At 46.8% G+C, this 23,960-nt stretch overlaps 1 protein-coding gene across 5 annotated transcripts in view; it reads left to right on the plus strand.

Annotated features, from left to right (window-relative positions):
- Window positions 1–23,960, plus strand: part of COL26A1 (collagen type XXVI alpha 1 chain) — a 106,622-nt gene that overhangs the window by 71,468 nt on the left and 11,194 nt on the right. For all 5 annotated transcript variants that reach the window (XM_028707513.2, XM_028707514.2, XM_077919265.1 and 2 more), the window contains 4 exons: window positions 14,513–14,574; window positions 18,068–18,224; window positions 19,944–20,033; window positions 21,795–21,947. In XM_028707513.2, coding sequence (XP_028563346.2) covers window positions 14,513–14,574; window positions 18,068–18,224; window positions 19,944–20,033; window positions 21,795–21,947 — 462 coding nt within the window. The remainder of the gene's footprint in view (window positions 1–14,512; window positions 14,575–18,067; window positions 18,225–19,943; window positions 20,034–21,794; window positions 21,948–23,960) is intronic.

A 23,960-nucleotide genomic window follows, 5' to 3' on the forward strand; every position in this document is an offset into this window, starting at 1 on the left:
TGTGCTAGCATTGCATCTCACCTCTGTGCGTAGCTGTAAACTTTTCCCTTTTCTTGCGAGGAATCCTATTCGGAATAAGGGAATTTCCCTTAAAAAAGGGGAAACGTTGACAGCTATGCCTCTGTGTGCTTAGTAGCCAGAGGAGCCCAATAAGAACTGCCTGGCCAGATCAAACTGAATCTCTAGCCTAGTATTCTGTTTCCAGCAGTAGACGGGATAATCCATGGGGTGCAAAGAAGTTCAGGTTTGTTCCAAACATAGGAGCCAATTGCTAGGGGCTTCTAGCAGAGAGGGCAGGTTGAACAGGCAACCGCAACAAGGAGGAATAGGAGAGGCTGCAGAAAGGCCAGCAGGCAGCAAGGTTTGGCCAAACCAGGGGCCCCAGCAGGAACCCAATGGAGCCAACCTCTCATTGACCTGAAGTTGCAACCTATATGGCTTCACATAGAACTGAATTTTCATTTTATTTATTTGCACTTGTTTTGGGGTTTTTTTTTTTTTTGCAAATGCCTCCAGACTCGAGCAAGGGGTTGCAAATGTGAAATTGGGCTTGGCAACTTGCATCTATGCTGGGGAAGGGTTTGGGTTTTTAAATATATATATATATTTCATTACAGTGAATCAAACAAATCAATGCAATAAAAATAAGGGAGGTACAAAAAAGCAGTGCAGTATATCCAGGAAAAAAACTTAATATTAGGTTGGTAGAGAACTTAAGACCATGAGGAATGCCAAATGTCACGTTGTGCTGTACAGAGGGAGTCCTGTGGGTCTGCATTTGTTGTATATAAAACAAAACCCTACCAAAAAAGCGTATAATTTTTCAGGGTATTCCAAGCTTTTGGCAACACGTAATTTACGAGTTGTTGTCCGTCCCCCCCAGCCAATGCTAAACTCCACATTTTTAAAAAAAGATACAAAAGTGAAAGTTTCAAGTTCTGTAAGGTTTTCCATTTTGGGGCAATTTTGAGGTTCTGGCAGCCACCACCGTCCCCGTCAAGAGTTGCCGAGAGCTGAAACCTTTCAGCTGATGGTCCCATAGATTTGGTAAACAAAGCTGTTGTGAAATTGGAACAGGATGTTTGGGTAATCTCTCGACAAATCATTGTCCAGAATGGAAGGATTTATACTCTGAAGATGCTCTGGCTGCCAGTGTGGTACAGTGGTTAGTGTTTTGGACTGGGACCTGGGAGAACAGGGTTCAAATCCCGCACTCAGCCATGTGGCTCAGTGGGTGAGCTTGGAGGCCCATCACTGCCTCTCAGCCCAAACTCAAAATGTGGCTGTTCTGGGGGTTATATGAAGAGGGAAGAACTATGTCCATCACCTTGAGGTCCTTGGAGCAAGACACAAGCAAGACACAAGCAAGAGGGCACAGACCGTTGTGTCATAAATTCAGGCCTTATATAGTGGTACCTCAGGTTAAGAACTTAATTCGTTTTGGAGGTCTGTTCTTAACCTGAAACTGTTCTTAACCTGAGGTGCCACTTTAGCTAATGGGGCCTCCCGCTGCTGCCACGCGATTTCTGTTCTCATCCTGAGGTAAAGTTCTTATCCTGAGGTACTATTTCTGGGTTAGCGGAGTCTGTAACCTGAAGCGTCTGTAACCTGAAGCATCTGTAACCTGAGGTACCACTTACAGATGGGTAGCCGTGTTGGTCTGCCATAGTCAAAACAAAAAAAATTCCTTCCAGTAGCACCTTAAAGACCAACTAAGTTAGTTCTTGGTATGAGCTTTCGTGTGCATGCACACTTCTTCAGATACACTGAAACAGAAGTTGCCAGATCCTTCTATATAGTGAGAAGGTGGGGAGGGGTATTACTCAGAGGAGGGTGGGGATGGGTGATTGGCAGATAGCTGTGATGAGCCTGTTGACGACTATTAACGACTGCAGTAGGTCTTACAGGAAAAAGCAAGGGGTGAGAAGGTGAAAAATGGCTTTGTCATGTATAGTGAGATAAGAATCCAATGTCTTTATTCAGGCCAGGTGTCTCCATGGTTTTAAGTTTGGTAATGATTTGCAATTCAGCAGCTTCTCTTTCCAGTCTATTTCTGAAATTCCTTTGTAGTAAAACAGCTACTTTGAGATCTTGTATAGAATGTCCTGGGAGATTGAAGTGTTCTCCTACTGGTTTCTCTGTCTTGTGATTCTTGATGTCAGATTTATGTCCGTTTATTCTTTGGCGTAAGGTTTGGCCTGTTTGTCCAATATAGAGAGCTGAAGGACACTGTTGGCATTTGATGGCATACACAATGTTAGACGATGAGCAATTAAATAGTCCAGAGATGGTGTGTGTGATGTTGTTGGGGCCAGTAATGGTGTTGTCCGGGTGTATGTGGCAGCAAAGTTGGCATCTGGGTTTATTGCAGGCTCTGGTGCCAGTGTCCGTGTTAAGTCTGGTTGTAGTATTATTGTGGGTTAGGAGTTGTTTAAGATTGGGTGGCTGTCTGTAGGCAATGAAAGGTCTTCCTCCCAGAGCTTGAGAAAGAGAACTGTCATTGTCCAGGAGAGGTTGTAGATCTCTGATGATGCGTTGTACTGTTTTAACTTGGGAGCTGTATGTGATGACTAGAGGAGTTCTGTTATTTTCTTTTTTGGGTCTGTCTTGCAGCAAGTTCTCTCTGGGTATCAGTCTGGCTCTGTTGATCTGTTGTCTAACTTCATCTGCTGGGTATTTTAGTTCTAAAAAGGTTTGCTGTAGATCTCTTAGGTGAGAGTCTCTGTCTGTAGAATTGGAACAGATACGGCTGTAACGTAGTGCCTGGCTATAAACAATGGACTGTTTGGTATGTTTGGGATGGTGGCTAGAGGCATGTAGATATGTTTGTCGGTCAGTTGGTTTACGGTATAAGGTGGTGTCTATGCGCCCATCCTGTATTTTTATAGTAGTGTCCAAGAAATGTATTTCTTGCATAGATTGATTCATTGTTAGGTTGATTGTGGGGTGAAAATCATTGAATTTCTGGTGGAAGGTGTTCAGGGTCTGTTGACCATGTGTCCAGATGATAAAAATATCATCAATGTATCGCAGGTACAAGAGAGGTTTGAGTGGGTAGGAGTTTAGGAAACGTTGTTCTAAATCTGCCATGAAGATGTTGGCATACTGTGGGGCCATGCGGGTGCCCATTGCTGTGCCGCTGAGGTACCACTGTAATGAGTGGGAACCTCTATTAACCACTGTGGTGAAGAGTTTTAGTGGATGGAGCATCGGGCTAAGACTTTGTTCTGCCACGAAACTTACTGGGTGAGAGTGGGCCAGCTACAAACTCCCAATCCTAACCCACCTCACAGGGTTGCATAACCTCTAATATTTCTCCAATTAAAATAGGGACATCCTTTTAAATCAATCAATCAATCAATCAATCAATCCTCGCCAATCTGACTGGATTGCCCTGGCCAATCTTGGCAGCTTCCAATATACAGTGGTACCTCAGGTTACATACGCTTCAGGTTACAGACTCTGCTAACCCAGAAATAGTACCTCGGGTTAAGAACTTTGCTTCAGGATGAGAACAGAAATCGGGCTCCAGGAGCGGCAGCAGCAGGAGGCCCCATTAGCTAAAGTGGTACCTCAGGTTAAGAACAGTTTCAGGTTAAGAACAGACCTCCAGAACGAATTAAGTACTTAACCCGAGGTACCACTGTATATAAAAACATAATAAACCATTTAACATTTTAAAAAAACCTTTCCTATACAGGGCTGCTTTCAGAGGTATTCTAAAGCTTGGCTTCGGGAAGATACCCCCCCAACATTTCTCCAATGAAAATAGGGACGTCCTAAGGGAAAGAGAGGGGACGCGGGTGGCGCTGTGGGTAAAAGCCTCAGCGCCTAGGGCTTGCCGATCAAAAGGTCGGCGGTTCGAATCCCCGCGGCGGGGTGCGTTCCCGTTGCTTGGTCCCAGCGCCTGCCAACCTAGCAGTTCGAAAGCACCCCCAGGTGCAAGTAGATAAATAGGGACCGCTTACTGGCGGGAAGGTAAACGGCGTTTCCGTGTGCTGCGCTGGCTCGCCAGATGCAGCTTTGTCACGCTGGCCACGTGACCCAGAAGTGTCTCCGGACAGCGCTGGCCCCCGGCCTCTTGAGTGAGATGGGCGCACAACCCCAGAGTCTGTCAAGACTGGCCCGTACGGGCAGGGGTACCTTTACCTTTACCTTAAGGGAAAGAGGGACATTCTGGGATCAAATCAGAAACTAGGACGGCTTCTGTAAATCCAGAAAATAGGGACCTTTGGAAGTTCTGGGGTTTTTTGTGTGGATTAAACGAGGAGAGGGAGAATTGTGCGCCCCACCTTGTGCTCCTTAGCCAGGGGGAAGATGGCTATAAATGCAGTCGCGAAATATATAAATAAACTGCCTGCCTAACTGGGCAGCTGTGAGCGGATATGGGAACAGAGCCATGTACGCCACCTTGAATTCCTTGGAGGGAATAGCGGGGTCGTTTGCGAGGTTAAAATGGGGATAACGCCCAATATGTTACCCCTGAGCAACATGGACAGATAGAAAAATAAACGGATAAATATTACTATCCTTCCCCACCCCCGAGATACACTCCCTGGAAGCAGCTCTGCATGAATCCTTCAGGTTAAATTAGATCAACCTGCATTAATTGTCTGCCTCTAAATATATTGTATTTGGCCCAGAAAGTCATATAAATCAAGGATTTAAAAAGTCCTCGTCCCAAGCAGGTGGAACCTCTGTTTCCATGTAAAAACATATTTCTACTTTGGCACTCGCCCTACAGGATTCTCTCATAATCCAGGGCTCTTTCTTTTTCTTTTTTTTTAAAAAAGGAAATATTTATGAAACGTATAAAAGATAAGTCCTTCTTTCCAACCAGCTTTCTAGATTCCTTGCCAAGCGTAGTTTTCTCTGAGCCATAGGAAGCTGGACGGAGAGGGTTTTTTTACAGGAATCTTTGCAGAAATGTCCTCCGTGCGGAATACACATTGCTTACATTACAGCACAGTCCCCAATGGGGAGAGTAAGAACTCTTTGCTGCTCTTTTTCAGCTCGGGGGCCACGTTCCCTTCCGGGCAGGCTTACAGGGGCCACATGAGAAAAGTAAAAATGTCAATGTAAAAAAAAAAAGGGGGGGGGGGAGCTAATGGCAGAGGAGTATATTCCAGAACAAGTCATCACAATTAAAATACAGTGGTACCTCGGGTTAAGTACTTAATTCGTTCTGGAGGTTCGTACTTAACCTGAAACTGTTCTTAACCTGAAGCACCACTTTAGCTAATGGGGCCTCCTGCTGCTGCCGCGCCGCTAGAGCACAATTTTTGTTTTCATCCTGAAGCAAAGTTCTTAACCCAAGGTACTATTTCTGGGTTAGCGGAGTCTGTAACCTGAAGTGTCTGTAACCCGAGGTACCATTGTAACCTGGGACCAGTTTAACAACTTGGGACCAGTTTTCCTGCAAGAAAGCTCGTCCTGCAGAGGAGGGCAACCAAGATGATGAAGCACCACTTTAGCTAATGGGGCCTCCTGCTGCTGCCGCGCCGCCGGAGCAGGATTTCTGTTCTCATCCTGAAGCAAAGTTCTTAACCCGAGGTATTATTTCTGGGTTAGTGGAGTCTGTAACCTGAAGCGTATGTAACCTGAAGCGTATGTAACCCAAGGTACCACTGTACCACTGTACGTTAGGAAAGACCCACCAGCTAAGGTCATTGTCTCACAAAGAAACATGTCTGGCTAGATCAGCAGCCTCTTCCTCCTCCCTTAGAATCTAACTCCAGGACCCCAAGAATTGAAAGGGACTCTGTTGCAAAATCTGCTCTTTTCCCCTTAGCAGCCTTCCTCAACCTCAGCCCTCCAGATGTTTTTGGCCTATGACTCCCATGATCCCTAGCTAGCAGGACCAGTGGTCAGGGATGATGGGAATTGTAGTCTCAAACATCTGGAGGGCCAAGGTTGAGGAAGCCTGCCTTATGGGGTATCCAAGAGCCCGTATATAAATCGGTTCCCAGTCGGTAGGAGAAAATAACAGAGGCCAACCAGAGAATATTGAGAAGCAACACAGCTAGTAAGTCTAATCTTTATTAGGACGCGGGTGGCACTGTGGGTTAAACCACAGAGCCTAGGACTTGCCAATCAGAAGGTCAGCGGTTCGAATCCCCGCGATGGGGTGAGCTCCTGTTGCTCCTGCCAACCTAGCAGTTCGAAAGCACGTCAAAGTGCAAGTAGATAAATAGGTTCCGCTCCAGTGGGAAGGTAAACAGTGTTTCTGTGTGCTGCTCTGGTTCGCCAGAAGAGGCTTAGTCATACTGGCCACATGACCCGGAATCTGTACGCCGGCTCCCTCGGCCAATAAAGTGAGATGAGCGCCGCAACCCCAGAGTCAGCCACGACTGGACCTAATGGTCAGGGGTCCCTTTACCTTTACCTTTACCTTTACCTAACAGGGTCCTCACTCACTACATGCAGGAGGGAGGAGGAACCCAGAACAACGGTGTGCAAGCCCTTATATAGACTTTTGAAATTACCACCCTGTAGCCCAAGACCACCCCCCCCCCAATACATCATACATACATCACAGAAAGAGGTGGTCCCCAGCAGAAATACATCACAGGCATTGGTCTACAGCAGAATCCTGTCTGGCAAGAAACCTGTTAATGGTCATGGACTGCTTTTACCTGGGCATCCTGGCCATTCTTTTGTGATGATGAATACTTAATTCCTGAGTCCAGGTCACAGGCTCACCCTATTCGTATATTAAATCTGCCCTTAAGGCAGGATTTGTGAGCACAGAGACAATGGGGAGGGTTTTCCCATTTCCATCCAAACTGCAGCGGAATATTTGAAGGCCACTGGGAGAGTCAAAATGACTTCTGGCTTGTTCTCCTGTACTATTTCAGACACGTGGTTGACATACATATGTATTTGTTTGTCTTGTACTTTTATGAACATTTAATTTATATATTTGAGACCTTAAATCATGGGTAGGCAAACTAAGGCCCGGGGGCCGGATCTGGCCCAATCGCCTTCTAAATCTGGCTCGTGGACAGTCCAGGAATCAGCATGTTTTTACATGAGTAGAATGTGTCCTTTTATTTAAAATGCATCTCTGGGTTATTTGTGGAGCCTGCCTGGTGTTTTTGCATGAGTGGAATATGTGGTTTTATTTAAAATGCATCTCTGGGTTATTTGTGGGGGATAGGAATTCGTTCATATTTCCCCCCCCCAAAAAATATAGTCCGGCCCCCCATAAGGTCTGAGGGACAGTGGACCGGCCCCCTGCTGAAAAAGTTTGCTGACCCCCGCCTTAAATTCTTATAACACCACCAACCCATAATACCAAAGCCGTAGCATTCTGTCCCTCTTCCCTCTGGACTGTGAAACACTTGCTTTTCCCAAGCTGGTAAATGCACGCAGCTGGAAATTGCTTCGGTGTGCACACACTAAAAAAAGAAAGAAAAACGAGAAGAATCTGAGCTCAGATTTGAAAATAGACTTCAGGTCTCCTGCGAAGCCTAATCAGGAACCTCCGGGGATTTCCAGAGGAGGTAAAAGGTTGCTTAGGAAGCAGCTTTGTACCTCGATTAACATCTGCAGATTTGTTGTAAGGGAAAGCCTTGGGAGCTCTGGGAGCCGCACATCTGCTCGGCAGATGAGCTACCTAAAAGCGCACAACAAGAGGGGCTTTTGTGATGGCAGCAAGGCACATCTGGGGAGAGGGAAGTTTGGATGCCTGCCTTTTGCCACCCTTGAAAAAAGAAAAGCGGGGAAAGGGGATAAGGCAGGCTTGGAAGGAACTGAAGTCCCCCTGTGGTGTGCACACATGCCATTTACTCCAGAGGAGTCCCACAGCTGCAGATGGGATGCGGTGCTTAAGGAAAGTGGAGGTTCAAGGACTAGGCTCCTTGGGATGGAGCTGCCTCCACAAAGAAGATACAGTGGTACCTTGGATCTCAAACGCCTTGGTACTCAAATGCCTTGGTTCTCAAACGCCGAAAACCCAGAAGTAAGTGTTCCGGTTTTTGAATGTTTTTCGGAAGCCGAACATCCGATGCGGCTGTCGGCTATTGTTTCTGGGGTGCCTGCACCAATCGGAAGCTGTGCCTTGATTTTCAAACATTTCAGAAGTAAAGCGGACTTCCAGAACGGATTAGGTTTGGCGCTTTTGTTTTTGCTATTTATTTTGCGTTTTTGTTTTTGAGGCATTTTCAGTTCATTTGTTTTTGTGACTGTATGATCAGTTCAGCTACTGATAGTGTGACTGCAGGAAAAAAAATTAATTTTGATTTTTATCATTTACAATACTGTCTTATTTATTTTATAGTACAGTACATTGATTATTGCTTTCGTTTTATGGATCAATGCTCTCGTTAGATAGTAAAATCAATTTTTAAGTTGCTGTTTTAGGGTTTGTTTTTAAAAGTCTGGAACAGATTAATCCATTTTGCATTGCTTTCTATGGGAAAGCACGCCTTGGTTTTGGAACACTTTGGTTTTGGAATAGACTTCTGGAACGGATTAAGTTTGAGAACCAAGGTACCACTGTATTTATCTTGAAATGGTAAGCTTGAGCGGCCGGGCCTCCTGCAAAATCAGGCCTCTGGGGTCCCATGTGGAAATGGCGTCAATGATGTCCGTCACCAAGGAATGGGTAGGCAGAAAGAAACCATAAGTGATAGATCCTCTAGTTGCTAGATGAGCTCCTTGAGGGATGCTGTTGGGGTTTTTGCAAAGGCTGTTAAGAAAGCATGACACAGATAAAAGAATGAGGCAGCTGAATCGATGGCACATTGGAATGCCTCCTTTCATTTTTTAAAATCCCTGCAAGTAGAAAACCAGTCAAATGGCTGGATTAGAAGCTGCCTCCCTGAAAATCTGGTTTTCTACTTGCAGGGAGTCTCTCAGAACCTTTCTGAAATTTGCAAGGAAGAGAATTTTGGAAGAAATGTTTTTAAACATGTGGGGTTTTTTTTGGCATATGGAATTACCCGACTTTCCAGAGTGAAACCAATGCCTTAGAAACCCTCCATTGGCCCATATTTCTTCAGTTTGCCGTCAGAGAAGGTGCTGCTTTGAAGTTTGCCTTACAGTTCATTCACGTTTTCCTTCCACTGAAGTCCTGGTGGGCACGCCTCGATAAAACACTACAATAAAAGGAAACTTGGTGTATAAACACAGCTTGATATCATACAGCCCCTAGCACAGTGTGTTATGATGGCTGCAGCGTTCAGAAAAATCATTAAGTGGTCTGCCAAGACACCAAACAATTTTCAAGTGGTCCGGGGGGGTTGGGAGGGTTCTCCTGGCCCTGTGTTACATGACTGATTGCTAGGGGGAAGCCCTGGAGAGGAGGGGACTTTCAGTCTTGGCAACTGATTTTCGTGGAGTAAGACCACTGGAAACGAGCTGCTCCGCTCATTAGGCCTGACACTCAACCAAATCTGTGGGGTTCGTGTTTTTGCTAATACAGTCGATGCTTGGGTTGCGAACGTGATCCATGCGGAGTGCACGTTCGCAACCCACAGCGTTCGCAACCCGCGTCTGCGCACGCATGGATTGCGTTTTGGCACTTCTGTGCATGTGCAAAGCGCGATTTAGCGCTTCTGTGCATGCGCGACCGCCGAAACCCGGAAGTAACCCGTTCCGGTACTTCTGGGTTTTGGCAGGTGCGTAACCCCAGTGGCGTAGCGTGGGGGGTGCAGGGGGGGCCGGCCGTACCGGGCGCAACATCTTCGGAGTCGCCGAAGAGCCTCGGGTGCACACCGGTATAAAGTTCACGGCATGCAATGCCCTAAGAGAGAATATTATGAAAATGATTTATAGGTGGTACATGACCCCAGTCAAGCTTGCAAAAATTTATCATTTGCCCAATAATAAATGCTGGAAATGTAATGAGACTGAAGGTACCTTTTATCACCTTTGGTGGACGTGCCCGAGGATTAAAGCTTTCTGGGAAATGATTTATAACGAAATTAAGAAGGTCCTTAAATGTACCTTTCACAAGAAACCAGAGGCCTTTCTCCTGGGCATGGTTGGCCAATTGGTGTCAAGGAAGGATAGGATGTTTTTTATGTATGCTACCACAGCAGCAAGAATTCTCTTAGCAAAGTATTGGAAGACACAAGAACTACCCACGCTGGAAGAATGGCAGATGAAGGTGATTGACTACATGGGACTGGCTGAGATGACTGGCAGAATCCGTGACCAAGGAAAAGAGACGGTGGAAGAAGACTGGAAGAAGTACAAAGATTATCTTAAGAATTGTTACAAAATTAATGAGTGTTGAAATGTCAAGGGTATTGGAAATAATAGAATTACAGCTGTAAATGAATGGGTAAGAGAGGTAGGAATAAAGAAAGTGAATAAATATTTTAATGAAGTGAGGGGTTGCTGAGAAAATCTTAAAATAGGGATGCAAAAAAGGGAGGCATGGGGAAGTCGGCGAAACAGGCTTAAGAAAAGGTGGTTATGAAATTATATGTGTTTTTATGTTTTTTTTGTTTGTTGGTGTATTGTGAAGTGTATTGTGTTTATTCTATGTTGGAAAATCAATAAAAAAATTATTAAAAAAAAAAAAGAAGAGCCTCGGGTGCAGGTTGTAGCAGAGCCCCATGTCTCGCGGAACCGACGAGCTGGCAGCGGCTCTCAGTGCTCGCCGCGGTCCCCGCGCGCCAGGCAGCCCCTCCTCACAGCCCCGCCGCCGCTGCTGCTGCTGCAGCTGCTGGGCCATGTTGCATTTTCCTCGCCTCTCTGCCCTCCTCCTCCGGGCAAGTGGCGTCGTTTGGGCGGCAGCACCAGCGGCAACTCGCCTCAGATCACCTGACACGGACCCGCCGCCGCCGCCGTGGCTACCTTACCGTAAATACCCCAGCCCAGGCAGCAGCAAGAAGAAGCTGGCAGCGGCGGCAGGTTAGGGGTTAGGGGGCGCAAATTACTTGCCTTGCCCCGGGTTAGGGGGCGCAAATTACTTGCCTTGCCCCGGGTGCTGACAAGCCACGCTACGCCGCTGCGTAACCCCAAAAAACACAACCTGAAGCAGCTGTAACCCGAGGTATGACTGTAAAGAGTTCAACTTTGAACAGTGTGATTACTGACCAGCATGCTCCAGCAACCGTGACAATCCTGTGGGAGGGAGTTCCGTAGATTAACCATGCCCTGCCCTGAAGGAATTCTTTGTTCTAGGTTTGCTGAACCTTCCTCCATTCCTCTTCATTGAATGTCTATGAGTTTTGGCATTAATGAGAGAGAACGATTTGTTGCTGCCATTTAAAATATTGCTGCTGAAGAACCTGCCGTAGGAGGCTCACCTTAACCCCGTCCTCTTTTTCTTCTCTGGTAGATTCTCCTCCAACCTGTTGTCCTCCCCCCACCCCACCCCACCCTGCTCCTTTGCACTACAATTCCCATCAGCCTCAAGCCAGCATAGGCTGGAGAAGGATGGTCTCTACACTGTGGCCATAGCTTTACCAATGCTGCCATCTAGTGGCTTGATATATAGCATCGTTGCTATTGCCTTGGTCCAAGTGGCTGATTTCATAAAATGTGTGAGTCCACAAGCAGTGGCCCTTCCTGTTGTATGTCTCTATCTTCTGATACTTGAAGGAAGAGATGGATGGATGAAACTTTGTGCAGTCAGTATTTATTTGTGTTCATGCATAATTCCGTTCCATCCTGTTTCTGTACTTGTCTGCAAATGATTTTTTTAAAACAAATTTTGCACGAAAATTCATGTTTGAAGGCAAATTCAAATGCATATCAAAAATGTCCTAAAAGCACACAGTTATATCCAGTATGATTCTTAGGTAGAGAACTGCACTGCTAAATTTGGAGAAGTGTGAAAACGGAAGGATTATCAGTCGCTTAAGAGCATGAGACGCTTAATCTCAGGCTTGTGAATTTGAGCCCCATGTTGCGCAAAAGATTCCTGCATTTCATTGGCTTCAACTAAATGACTCTTGGGGTCCCTTCCAATTCTACAATTCCATGATTCTATGATCCATGCGTGAGCCCAGGAGCTGCAGATCAGAGAAGTTGGCATTGGGATTCACAGAAATAAAACCCCTCTAGCATCCCCGCTCACGTGTCCGAGGAGCATCCAGATCCCAAATAGAATTCCCTCGAATAGCAAAATTGGTGTCAGCTTGGAAACAAAAGTGGGGCCGTCACCAGAAAGATGAGAAGTTGTTGCATACCTGGGGGAATCCCAAGATGATACAGAAGTACATTCCTATTACATTCTTGGGGACTTCTGGGAGGAAATGGTTTTCTCTCCCGCTGCCCTGGCCTGTTTGCTAGCAAGTGCCAACCAGCTTCACTAGCAGGTTTGGCCCAATTTTGCCCCCCTCCCCTTCTGAAAATGGTTAAATTTGCTAAACTTTTTACAAATAGATGCCTTTTCTTCTACAGGTGCAATCACGAATTCTCCATGAATTTACCCAATCCTCTTTTTTTCTTCATATAATTTTTTCATTTAATTTTCTGTTTTACAATTTAAAGTACTCATTTTTACATCCTTAAGATATCGATGACTTCCCTTCTTCTCATTCCATGGTTCATTTTACATATCATAAATCCCTGCGTATTTTAGAAAAGCCATACTGTTCAGTATTCCGTTATTACATCCGTCAAAACCTATTTACACTGTCGAACAATACACTGCGATCATTCTCTGCTGTACACAGTTATTTCCCATATTTCAATAAATGTTTTCCAGTCTTCTCTAAACGTATGTTCTTCCTGTTCTCTTATTCTATATGTTAAGTCTGCAAGTTGCACATACTCTGTCAACTTAAGTTGCCATTCTTCTTTGGTTGGGACCTTGCTTGTTTTCCATTTTTGGGCTAACAAAACACGGACCACAGTAGCAGCATACATAAATAACTTTTTTGGACACCTGGGAATTTCAGTCTGAATTATCCTCAACAGGAAGGACTCTGGTTTGTCCAATCTTCTTTTAAAGCCAGCCAAGTTGGTGACCATCACTGCCTCTTGAGGAGTGAGTTTAATAGTTTTAATTATGTCCTGAATCTCCCAACATTCAGTTTCATTAGATGTGTCCACGAATTCTAGTGTTTTGAAAGAGGGAGACAAACTTTATCCACCTACGGTACTTTCTCCATGCCATTCATCCTTTTATAGACTTCTCTCATGTCACCTCTTACTGGCCTTTTTATGAATGAAAAAGTCCCCATCACAGCAAGCTTTCCTCATAAGAGAGTCCCATAGTTATTTTGGATGCCCGTTATTGAACCTGGAGGGTGGCAGGCTGCTCTCAGTCGGTCCTGCAATTTACAATAATGGCCACAAGCAACAAATGTCGCTAAGAGAATTCTGCTCCACATTTCCAAGCTATGCTCTTGGGTATTTATTTATTTATAATAAATCAATAGATCAATCAATAGATCAATCTGAGAGAGAGATCTGTGCCCCAACATATTAATAAATGATCCAATTTTACAGAAGGTCAGAAAAATTAGCTTTCTTGCCTGTTTGCTGCAAATGTGTTTGAAAAGCGTTATTTGCTAAAACTGCTGAGAATCTTGCAACTAATCTGTAATGAAAGAAAACGACGTTCCTTGGTTTGGAGATCAATACGCACCATGAAGGATCTTTTTGCGTATTTTTGCTTCTTAATATAAATATTTGTCCCTAGAGGAGATTTCATTAATCTATAGTTGATCTAATAAACTAGTTCATTGAATGATGGGGATTGGGAGTGGAGATGTTTCCCCCCCACACCCAAAATGACTTTCTTCTTAACCAATACCTGCTGAAAAATTATGGCTGACAGTCCCCAGATACACTGGTGGTTCTTTGCAACTCTCATTGTGATTTGACAACCAACCCCCTAACAACTCTCAGCATCCTTAACAAACTCCAGCTCCCAGAATTCTTTGGGGGAAGTCATGACTGTTTAAAGTTGTGTCATAGTGCTTTAAATTTATGGTGCAAATGTAGCCTTAATGACATTCTGCTGCTGTCAGGGGAACTGTATAGAGAAGAAACATGGCAGCCCCATGTAAACACTGGAGGCAGCCATGTTTCCCCACCCCACCCCCACGCCCTTACGATTCCCCCTGAGGGAAAGGGAATGGCATCTTGAAGCCAACCACTTATTTATTTTCATATTCCACCTAGGAAAGAGGGTATTTTTTGACATTTAGTTGTGCCAAATACAAATAACTTGTTAGAATCCGCCACTCAGAAAGTCTTTTTTGGCTGAACACTTGGGCAGAAGCAAACAATAAATGTTAAAGTTACAAGTAGGTAGCCGTGATGGTCTGCCGTAGTCGAAACAAAATAAAAAAAATTCCTTCCAGTAGCACCTTAGAGACCAACTAAGTTTGTTATTGGTATGAGCTTATCTGAAGAAGTGTGCATGCACACGAAAGCTCATACCAAAAACAAACTTAGTTGGTCTCTAAGGTGCTACTGGAAGGATTTTTTTTATTTTGTTAATAAATGTTAATACATACATGAAAATGAAAATAGTGGCAAATATTTCCAAATGTTGTTAATTTGTTTTTAACTGTGTTTCCCCTGTCCCCCCTTTTAGAATGTATGAATTGCACGAGACTCACAGATATGACTGAGAGGCTGAACACGCTTGAAGCCAAGGTAAAGTATTATTCTTATTCTTATTCCTTTTACTATATGTTACCTGCCCTTCACCCCAAGGTTCCAGGGTGGGCTACAACAATTAAAACACATTAATATTAAAATACAATATTGCACTATATTTGAAACAGTTTAAAACAATAAGCTTCTCAAGGAAGAGTTGGATAGGCTAAGGGCTCTTATGCCCTAGAATCACAGAATCTTAGAATTGGAAGGGATCCCAGGGGTCATCTAGTCCAACCCCCTGCAATGATGGAGTCACAGCCCAAGAATGGCCACCCAACCCCTGTTTAGAAATCTCTAGTGAAGGAGAGTCCACCACCTTCCAAGGGACTCCATTCCATTATCGAACAGCTCTTGTTGTCAGAAAGTTCTTCCTAATGTTTAGTCGGAATCTCCTTTCTTCTCACTTGAAGCCATTGGTTCAGGTCCTCCCCTCTGAAGAAGGATTAAACAAGCTTGCTCTCTCTCTCTTCCATGTGATGGCTCTGTAGATATCTGAAGCTGGCTATCATACCTCCTCTTAGTCTCCTCTTTTGAAGGCTAAACATTCAAAGCTTGCTCCATACAGCCAGCAAGATTCTGTTCAATGGGAGACCGTGGGGTGGGCTTCCTATTTTTTAGACCAGCTTCCCCCAAACCTGGTAGCTTTCTAGATGTTATTGGACTACAACTTCCATCTTCCCTCCCCGGTGACTATGTTAGGTGAGGCTGATGGGCGTTGGGGGAGTCCATCATCATCTGGAGGGCTGCAGGCTCTCCCCATCCCTGCTTTACAATGTCCACATAGAGGCCCAGTTTTTGGGGAACACGAGGCAAAGGCTACTGGACTCGGGTCCTGCTTGTAGGATCCCCAGATTCACCTTGTTGGGCAGAGTGAGCTAAGATATTTGAAGATTCTGTGTTTAGTGAGATAGACAGTTCTAGTATTTTTTTCTAAATTTGCACCCATACCTACAAATTTGTTGTTGTTTAGTCGTTTAGTCATGTCCGACTCTTTGTGACCCCCTGGACCAGAGCACGCCAGGCACTCCTGTCTTCCACTGCCTCCCGCAGTTTGGTCAAACTCATGTTTGTAGCTTCGAGAACACTATCCAACCATCTGGTCCTCTGTTGTCCCCTTCTCCTTGTGCCCTCCATCTTTCCCAGCATCAGGGTCTTTTCCAGGGAGTCTTCTCTTCTCATGAGGTGGCCAAAGTATTGGAGCCTCAGCTTCAGGATCTGTCCTTCCAGTGAGCACTCAGGGCTGGTTTCCTTAAGAATGGAGAGGTTGGATCTTCTTGCAGTCCATGGGACTCTCAAGAGTCTCCTCCAGCACCATAATTCAAAAGCATCAATTCTTCGGCGATCAGCCTTCTTTATGGTCCAGCTCTCACTTCCATACATCACTACTGGGAAAACCATAGCTTTAACTATACTGACCTTTGTTGGCAAGGTGATGTCTCTGCTTTTTAAGATGCTGTCTAGGTTTATCACTGCTTTTCTCCCAAGAAGCAGGCGTCTTTTAATTTCGTGGCTGCTGTCACCATCTGCAGTGATCTACCTACAAATTAGCACATGCAAACCTGGGGCCTCTTTCACCTCTTCCGTTTGGTGATGCATCTCCTCTGTTTTTGGACAAGATGCCCCCCGAGCTCCTCTGCACCTGATCCATCCTTCTCCGTGGCTTTGCATTCAGGCCACGAGTGTCCTTCATCTGGCTGTGAGGACAGCCCTGATCCACACACACTCTTTGAGGCCCCATTTAATGACTAGATTCCTCGCATGACCACATTCTCTAGCCTGTTATTGTGAAACCCGCCCACATCTTTTAACAAAAACCCTCCGGAGTGCGGCTTAAATGTCTGCTATAAATCCCAGCTTCCAGGCACTCTGTCTCAAACCTTCCAGTATTTGACCTGAGCTGGTGTCCCCCAGTCCAGTGGAAGAAGCAGACCAGGATGATCGGAACATCACAAAATAACATGACACAAATCATAGATACGATTGATTCCGCATGGGATTGATAGAACGACCCGCATCATTTCTGCATGGCTGTAGTTTCCTATAACGCGGTCCCGCTTTTCCAAAATGGAAAAAATGAATTTTTTTCTTCCTAAAGGTAAAGGTACCCCTGCCCGTACGGGCCAGTCGTGTCCGACTCTAGGGTTGTGCACCCATCTCACTTAAGAGGCCGGGGGCCAGCGCTGTCCGGAGACACTTCCGGGTCACGTGGCCAGCGTGACAAAGCTGCATCTGGCGAGCCAGCGCAGCACACGGAACCACCGTTTACCTTCCCACCAGTAAGCGGTCCCTATTTATCTACTTGCACCCAGGGGTGCTTTCGAACTGCTAGGTTGGCAGGCGCTGGGACCGAGCAACGGGAGCGCACCCCGCCGCAGGGATTCAAACCGCCGACCTTTCGATCGGCAAGTCCTAGGCACTGAGGCTTTTACCCACAGCGCCACCCGCGTCCTATATACCTACAAATGTAAGGCCATCATCACGCAGCCCTTATTGGAGGATTGGCTCATCACAGTCCTTGATTTGCATGAAGACATGCATAGGCAACAACTCCTAAGGCCAAGGCAATTTGGGGCCTTCCAATTTTTTTTAATGAGGGGGCCACCATCTCCATTATTCAGAGGGTGGAAGAGGGCGAACACGGAGCCGAAAGCGGCTTGGTTTCGGTGGTTGGCGGCTCCTGCTGCTGCAGCCACCACTGGCCAACGGTGACTTCCCCCATCTTTCACTTGCGAGGCAGGGGGAGTTGGAGAGTGGAGACCGCTGGCCTGTGGGGCCATGCTACCGCTGTGTTCGGGTCCATGCCTGGCTCCTCGCAATGTCGTGAAGGAGCGTCTCCACCCACAATGTTCTGCCCGGACACTGAAGTCCAGCTCAGAGGGCCTTCTGGTAGTTCCCTCACAGTGAGGTTACAGGAAACCAGGCAGAGGACCTTCTCGGTGGTGGCACCCACCCTGTGGAACACCCTCCCACCACATGTCAAGGAAATAAACCACTATCTGACTTTTAGAAGACATCTGAAGGCAGCCCTGTTTAGGGAAGTTTTTGATGTTTGATGTTTTATCATATTTTTTATATTCTGTGGGGAGCCCCCCAGAGTGGCTGGGGAAGCCAGGCCAGATGGGTGTGGTATAAGTATATGATGATGATGATGATGATGATGATGATGATGATGTCAGGACATTGCGTCAGGCCCCTGCAATCTTTTTTAGAAGTTGGCGCTTCTAAAATTGGGATCAAAAAGAGAAGGCAGGTTTTTAAATGGTGGTTTTAAACAACAACAACAAGGGTTTGAATAGTGATAGGGCTGCTGTGAGAAGCTGAGGGGTTTGGCTGAACGAGTATCATGTGGCCTCTGTAACAGTCCCAGTTCTGCAGGTCAAATTGGTTGGAGCGGGCATTTGCGGAGTAAGATGACCTCACAAGATGACCTTAAACTGGTCTCTCAAGCTGTTTGGGGCTCCGGTTGATTGTTGTGACTTGAATCCAGATCCTTCTGCTCGAGGCTGCAGAGCAGGCTCCGCCGTCGGAAAACGACCTGCCGATGGCAAAGACAACGGTCCCCACGTGGTACGACGACTTGGTGCCAGATGCCATTCCCCTGGCCAATCCACGGACCATCCTGAGGAAAGCCACAGGACCCATCGGTGAGCAAACTGCAGAGAATCCTTTCCCTGCCCATCAGGCCGTGCGAAGGAGGAGCCGGTCAGACTGCAGCTGACCTGTGTCGCTTTTGCATGCGATTATCTGTAATTTTATTTGTTTACTTGCAGCCCAAGTCCATTCCATCCCACTTTATTTCATTTATTAACTTGCAGCATTTATACCCGGCTGGTTTGCAATAGCTGCTCTTAGTTCAATAAATTAATTTAGTTGGTTAACATTTTTCCCATGGGGTTGTCGCCCAAGTTAGACTACAGGGAAAGCTCTGATAAATCAACAGAGGGCCATTGAGTCCAGTATATTGTTTACCGTAGTAGCGGACCAGGAAGTTACAAAGGCAACAAACAGCCCACGGCTGAATCTAAACAGATAGAAAAAACACTGTGAAAATGTTTTTTTTAAAAAGTTTTAAAATATGTAGTACAGTGGTACCTTGGTTTACAACCATAATCTGTTCCGGATGTCCGTTTGTAAACCAAAACAGGTTGTAACCCAAGGCTCGCTTTCGCCAATGGGGCCTCCCCCCCCAAAATTGTTCGTAATCCAAAAAAAAAAAAAAAAAAAAAAAAAGGTTGTAATCCCAAAAAAGGTTGCAAACTGGGACATGCACTTCCGGGTTTGACGTGTTTGTAATCCAGAATGTATGCAAACCAAGACGTATGCAAACCAAGGTATCACTGCATATGGAATTTGCCATTAGCTCATCAGCACCATCTGGTGTTACGTTTGTATAATGCACTTAAAACACACTTAAAACGTTCTGCTTGCAGCTGTGTAGCTGAGTCCCTGGTATGACTAGCACTGGAGACCACCTTCCTTCTCCAGAGACAGGAGAGAGCCTCTTCCCATTTTGGATGGTGTTTGATGACATTTTCAGCCATTCATCCAGAAGGCATTTTCTTGCAGAGTCTGCCAGTGTGTGTTTGTGTGTGTTTTCATTTTGAATCCTACTGGCTCATCTCTTCACCCAAGCCCACTGCTTGGGTTGGCCTGAGTGAATTGCATTCTTCTATTGCTCAAGGTGCTTTCTTCCATGTTACATACAGTGGTGCCTCGCAAGACGAAAAGAATCCGTTCTGCGATTCTCTTCGTCTTGCGGTTTTTTTGTCTTGCAAAGCAAGCCCATTAGCGGATTAGCGGATTAGCGCTATTAGCGGCTTAGCGGGCTTAGCGGATCAGCTGTTAAGCGGCTTAGCGGATCAGCTGATAAGCGGCTTAGCGATCAGCTGTTAAGCGGCTTAGCAGATCAGCTGTTAAGCGGCTTAGCGGATCAGCTGTTAAGCGGCTTAGCGATCAGCTGTTAAGTGGCTTAGCGGATCAGCTGTTAAGCGGCTTAGCGGATCAGCTGATAAGCAGCTTAGCGATCAGCTGTTAAGCGGCTTAGCAGATCAGCTGTTAAGCGGCTTAGCGGATCAGCTGATAAGCGGCTTAGCGGCTTGGGAAAAGGGGGGGGGGAGGGAAAAAACCCTGCAGGAACTCGCAAGACATTTTCGTCTTGCGAAGCAAGCCCATAGGAAATTCGTTTTGCGAAGCACCTCCAAAACGGAAAACCCTTTCGTCTAGCGGGTTTTCTGTCTTGCGAGGCATTCGTCTTGCGGGGCACCACTGTATTTGTTTTCAGCTTCACACATACATCTTCTCTTCAAAGGAGTGCAGCTTCTTGTCTTTTCTGCCAAACTTGTTTGTGCCCTCAATGTTTTCAGGATTACCGGGGCCAGCTGGGAAACCAGGACCGCAAGGCCCGAAAGGTGAAAAGGGGGAGACTGGTGAGAGGGGCCCGTCTGGACCACCAGGTGAGTCTGGCCGCAGCTCAGTAGTAGAGTGTCTTCCCTGCAAACAGAATATCCTGGGTTCAACCCCCCAGCATCTCCAGACAGGGATGTAGTTTCCCCCTCACAGACCCATAGGTGGCTGTCTACCAGCTCCATCTGGTACACCAGCTGAGACCCTACCTGCTTGTGCACTGTTTCACCAGAGTGGTACACGCCCTGGTTATCTCCCGCTTGGACTACTGCAATGCGCTCTATGTGGAGCTACCCTTGAAGGTGACTCGGAAACTACAACTAATCCAGAACACAACTGTCACACTGGTGACTGGGAGCGGCTGTTGGGACCATATCACACCAGTCCTGAAAGATCTACATTGGCCCCCAGTACATTTCCGAGCACAATTCAAAGTGTTGGTGCTGTCAGGATGCTGTCAGCGGCCCCCGGCTGGTTGTCCAGGAAAGTATAAAGACAAGGAAAAGTTTCTTGCAGTCCTTTTTTATTTCAAACTTTACAGAGAGAGGCTATAGAACCCAGCCTCTTGGATAATGGCGTTGTCCCGAGTGAATCTCCATCCCCTTCTTTCCCGCTTCCTCATTCGTCATCATCATCACCTCCTCTACGGGTGCCGCTAAGTGCCTTCTGTCTTTGAGCTCTTTGCTCTCCTACTTTTAATGCTCACCAGATTCTGGGAGATGGTGGGCCTGAGATGCTTTCTAGTGACAACATGTCAGCCAGCTGCTGCTCTGGTTCTGCCTGCTCCTCCTCTCCCATTATTTCCCAACTTCCCCCCTCATCTGCCGCTGAGCTTTGACCTCCCTCAAACCACTGTTATAAGTCTATACTGTGTTCCTCTTCCTCCTCCCTGGAAGGGTCAGGATCAGGAGGCGGTCTCCAACATTCCTGCCCAGCCCCTGACAGGTGCTGACTTTTAAAGCCCTAACCAGCCTTGTCCCTGGATACCTGAAGGTGTGTCTCCACCCCCATCGTTCAGCCCAGACACTGAGGTCCTGCTCTGATGCCATCTGGCAGTTTCCTCACAGCAAGAAGTGAAGTTGTAGGGAACCAAGAAGAGGGCCTTTTTGGTAGTGGTGCCCACACTGTGGAATGCGCTCCCATCAGATGTCAAGGAGATAAAGAACCACACAACTTTTAGAAGACACCTGAAGGCAGCCCTATTTAGGGAGGTGTTTAATGTGCAATGCTCTGTGGTGTCTTTGTATATTTTGTTGGAAGCCGCCCAAGAGTGGCTGGGGCAAGCCAGTCAGATGGGTGGGGTAGAAATCAACAACAACAACCACCATTCCCAAGAACGATAGCTTCCCAGGACTCTTTGGTAGAAACCATGTGCTTTCAATGTGTGTTGGATGTGCTTTAAATTTATGGTGTGGCTCTCTGCTTGCTGGCTGGTCTTGACTTCTGGCTTCATAGTCACCGTTCCTGGTCTCCAGCTCAACTCGGACTCCCGTTCGAGGCTCAAAGCTGACACACGGAGGACCTCTTGCTCCTTGATCCACCATGACTGCCTCCTGGAACATCTGGAACTTGCATGTAAACACATGGTGCTTGATGTTCCAGCTGTGGCGCGGCTGTGACTTGGCGATGGAACAGCAGCGCATGTCCAGCCAGGCTTTGGTGCTGGGGGAGAGGCTCTCAATCAGTGCTCCTTGTGTTCCAGGGTGACGCCTTGGCACCCGGAACAGGACCTTGCTATCTCAAGTGCATGCAGTGCTAGCATTCTCCAAATGCCTGGGTAATCCCTGACTTCTCTTTGTTCTGGTTCGCAGGGCTGCTTGGACCTCCAGGACCCAGGGGATATCCAGGTGAAACCGGCATTCCTGGCCCTCCAGGACCCCCAGGACCACCAGCATCTCCTGGCTTCCCATTAACCTTCCAGCAAGGAGTTCTGTACTCGCTGCAGCCCAACGCTGAGAAAGAAAGTAGGTCTCCTTCCATTTCGAAGAGGATCCAATCATCTGCTTCATCCAGTGGCCCTCAAACCTTTTTCTCTGGGCCACGCTTTCAGAATAAAAATTTTCTCATGCCAATTTTTTGTATCGCTAGGAAATACATTAGCAAACTTTTCTGAAATTGTGATATGTAAGGCCTTCTTAGGGACGCAGGTGGCGCTGTGGGTTAAAACACAGAGCCTAGGACTTGCCAATCAGAAGGTTGGCGGTTCGAATCCCCACGACGGGGTGAGCTCCCGTTGCTCGGTCCCTGCTCCTGCCAACCTAGCAGTTCGAAAGCACGTCAAAGTGCAAGTAGATAAATAGGTACCGCTCCGACGGGAAGGTAAACGGCGTTTCCGTGCGCTGCTCTGGTTCGCCAGAAGCGGCTTAGTCATGCTGGCCACATGACCTAGAAGCTGTCTGCGGACAAATGCCGGCTCCCTCGGCCTATAGAGTGAGATGAGCGCGCAACCCCAGAGTCGTCCGTGACTGGACCTAATGGTCAAGGGTACCTTTACCTTTAAGGCCTTCTTAAGCCAAACGTGAAGGGAAAAGTCTGACATATTTCTCCATCCATGGGCAGTGGTCAATCTGGCTGCATCCAGATGTTTTAGGACAAGGTGCTTGGCCACTGGTCATGCTGGCTGGAACTGATCATCCCCGAAAGGTTCCCAGAGTGGTTTACAACGATCGGTGAGAAGACCCTGCGAGGTCTCCTGTTCTCAGGCTCACAAATCTAAGAGGCACAACCCTGGGAGTTGTGGAGAGGGGGAAAGCACGCTCAGGCACTAATTCTTCGCTTGGTGTTCGGTGACAATATGATTGGGACTTGGCACAGGGATAGCAATATAGTTCAACAGTGTGTGATGTTTCGGCTTGCTAGCTGCCTTGGGTTTTGTTTTGAGAATTCAGGAATGTGCATTTTTAGAATAAATATATAAAGCAAGTGTGACACACCAAGCAGCCTCTACATAGCTTGCTCTCATAAGAACTTAAGAGCTTACTGGATCAGGCCAATGGCCAGTGGCCAGTCCAGCATCCTGTTCTCACAGTGGCCAAGCAGATGACCCCATGGCAAACCCTCAAGCAGGATTCGAACACAAGAGTCTTCTTCCTGTGGTATTCAGAAGCGTTGCTGCCTCCAGTCGTGGATGAGATATCTTTGAGATGAGGTATCTTTGAATTCTACTTGCTGGAACACCAGCAATGTGGAGAAATGCTGTTGTCCTCACGTCCTGCTCATGCGCTTCACAATAAGTAACGTATTTTTCGCTCTATAGGACACACTTCTCCCCCCTCCAAAAATTAAGGGGAAATGTGTGTCCGTCCTATGGAGCGAATGCAGGCTCCTTGGCTTCAGCGATAGCAACGCGAAGCCTCCGAAGCGCAGAGGGAGCTCTCCCTCTGCGCTCCGGAGGCTACGCTTTGCTTTCGCTGAAGCCTGGAGAGCGCACCGACCCCTCTCGCTCTCCACACTTCAGGGATAGCCGCCTGAAGCCTTTGGAGTGCATCGCCAGTTCCCGCTGCACTCCGGAGGCTTCGAGTTCCTTTTGCTGAAGCTGGGAGAGCAAGACTCTCCTGGCTTCAGCAGAGAGGGAGAGCTGCGCAGCGCCCCTTCAGCGAAGCGGGAGGAGAAGTGGAAGGGGCTCCGTTTCTCCTGCCGCTTCGCTGAAGGGGCACTGAGCAGAGAGGGGGAGAATTTTTTTTCTTGTTCTCCCCCTCTAAAACAAGGTGCGTCCTATGGTCGGGCGCATCCTATAGAGCGAAAAATACGATATCTGTTTGGCCACTATGGGGAACAGGATGTTGGACTAGATCGGGTTTCGCAAACGTGGGTCTCCAGCTGTTTTTGGATTACAATTCCCATCATCCCTGACCACTGGCCTTGCTAGATAATGGGAGTTGTAGTCCAAAACAGCAGGAAAACCCGAATTCAGGAAACACTGGCCTAGATGGTCCTTGGTTCAGATCCTGCAGGGATCTATACTGCCTTGTATCAAA

The sequence above is a fragment of the Podarcis muralis genome, chromosome 15 (genome assembly GCF_964188315.1).
Source record: "Podarcis muralis chromosome 15, rPodMur119.hap1.1, whole genome shotgun sequence".
NCBI classification, from domain to species: domain Eukaryota; kingdom Metazoa; phylum Chordata; class Lepidosauria; order Squamata; family Lacertidae; genus Podarcis; species Podarcis muralis.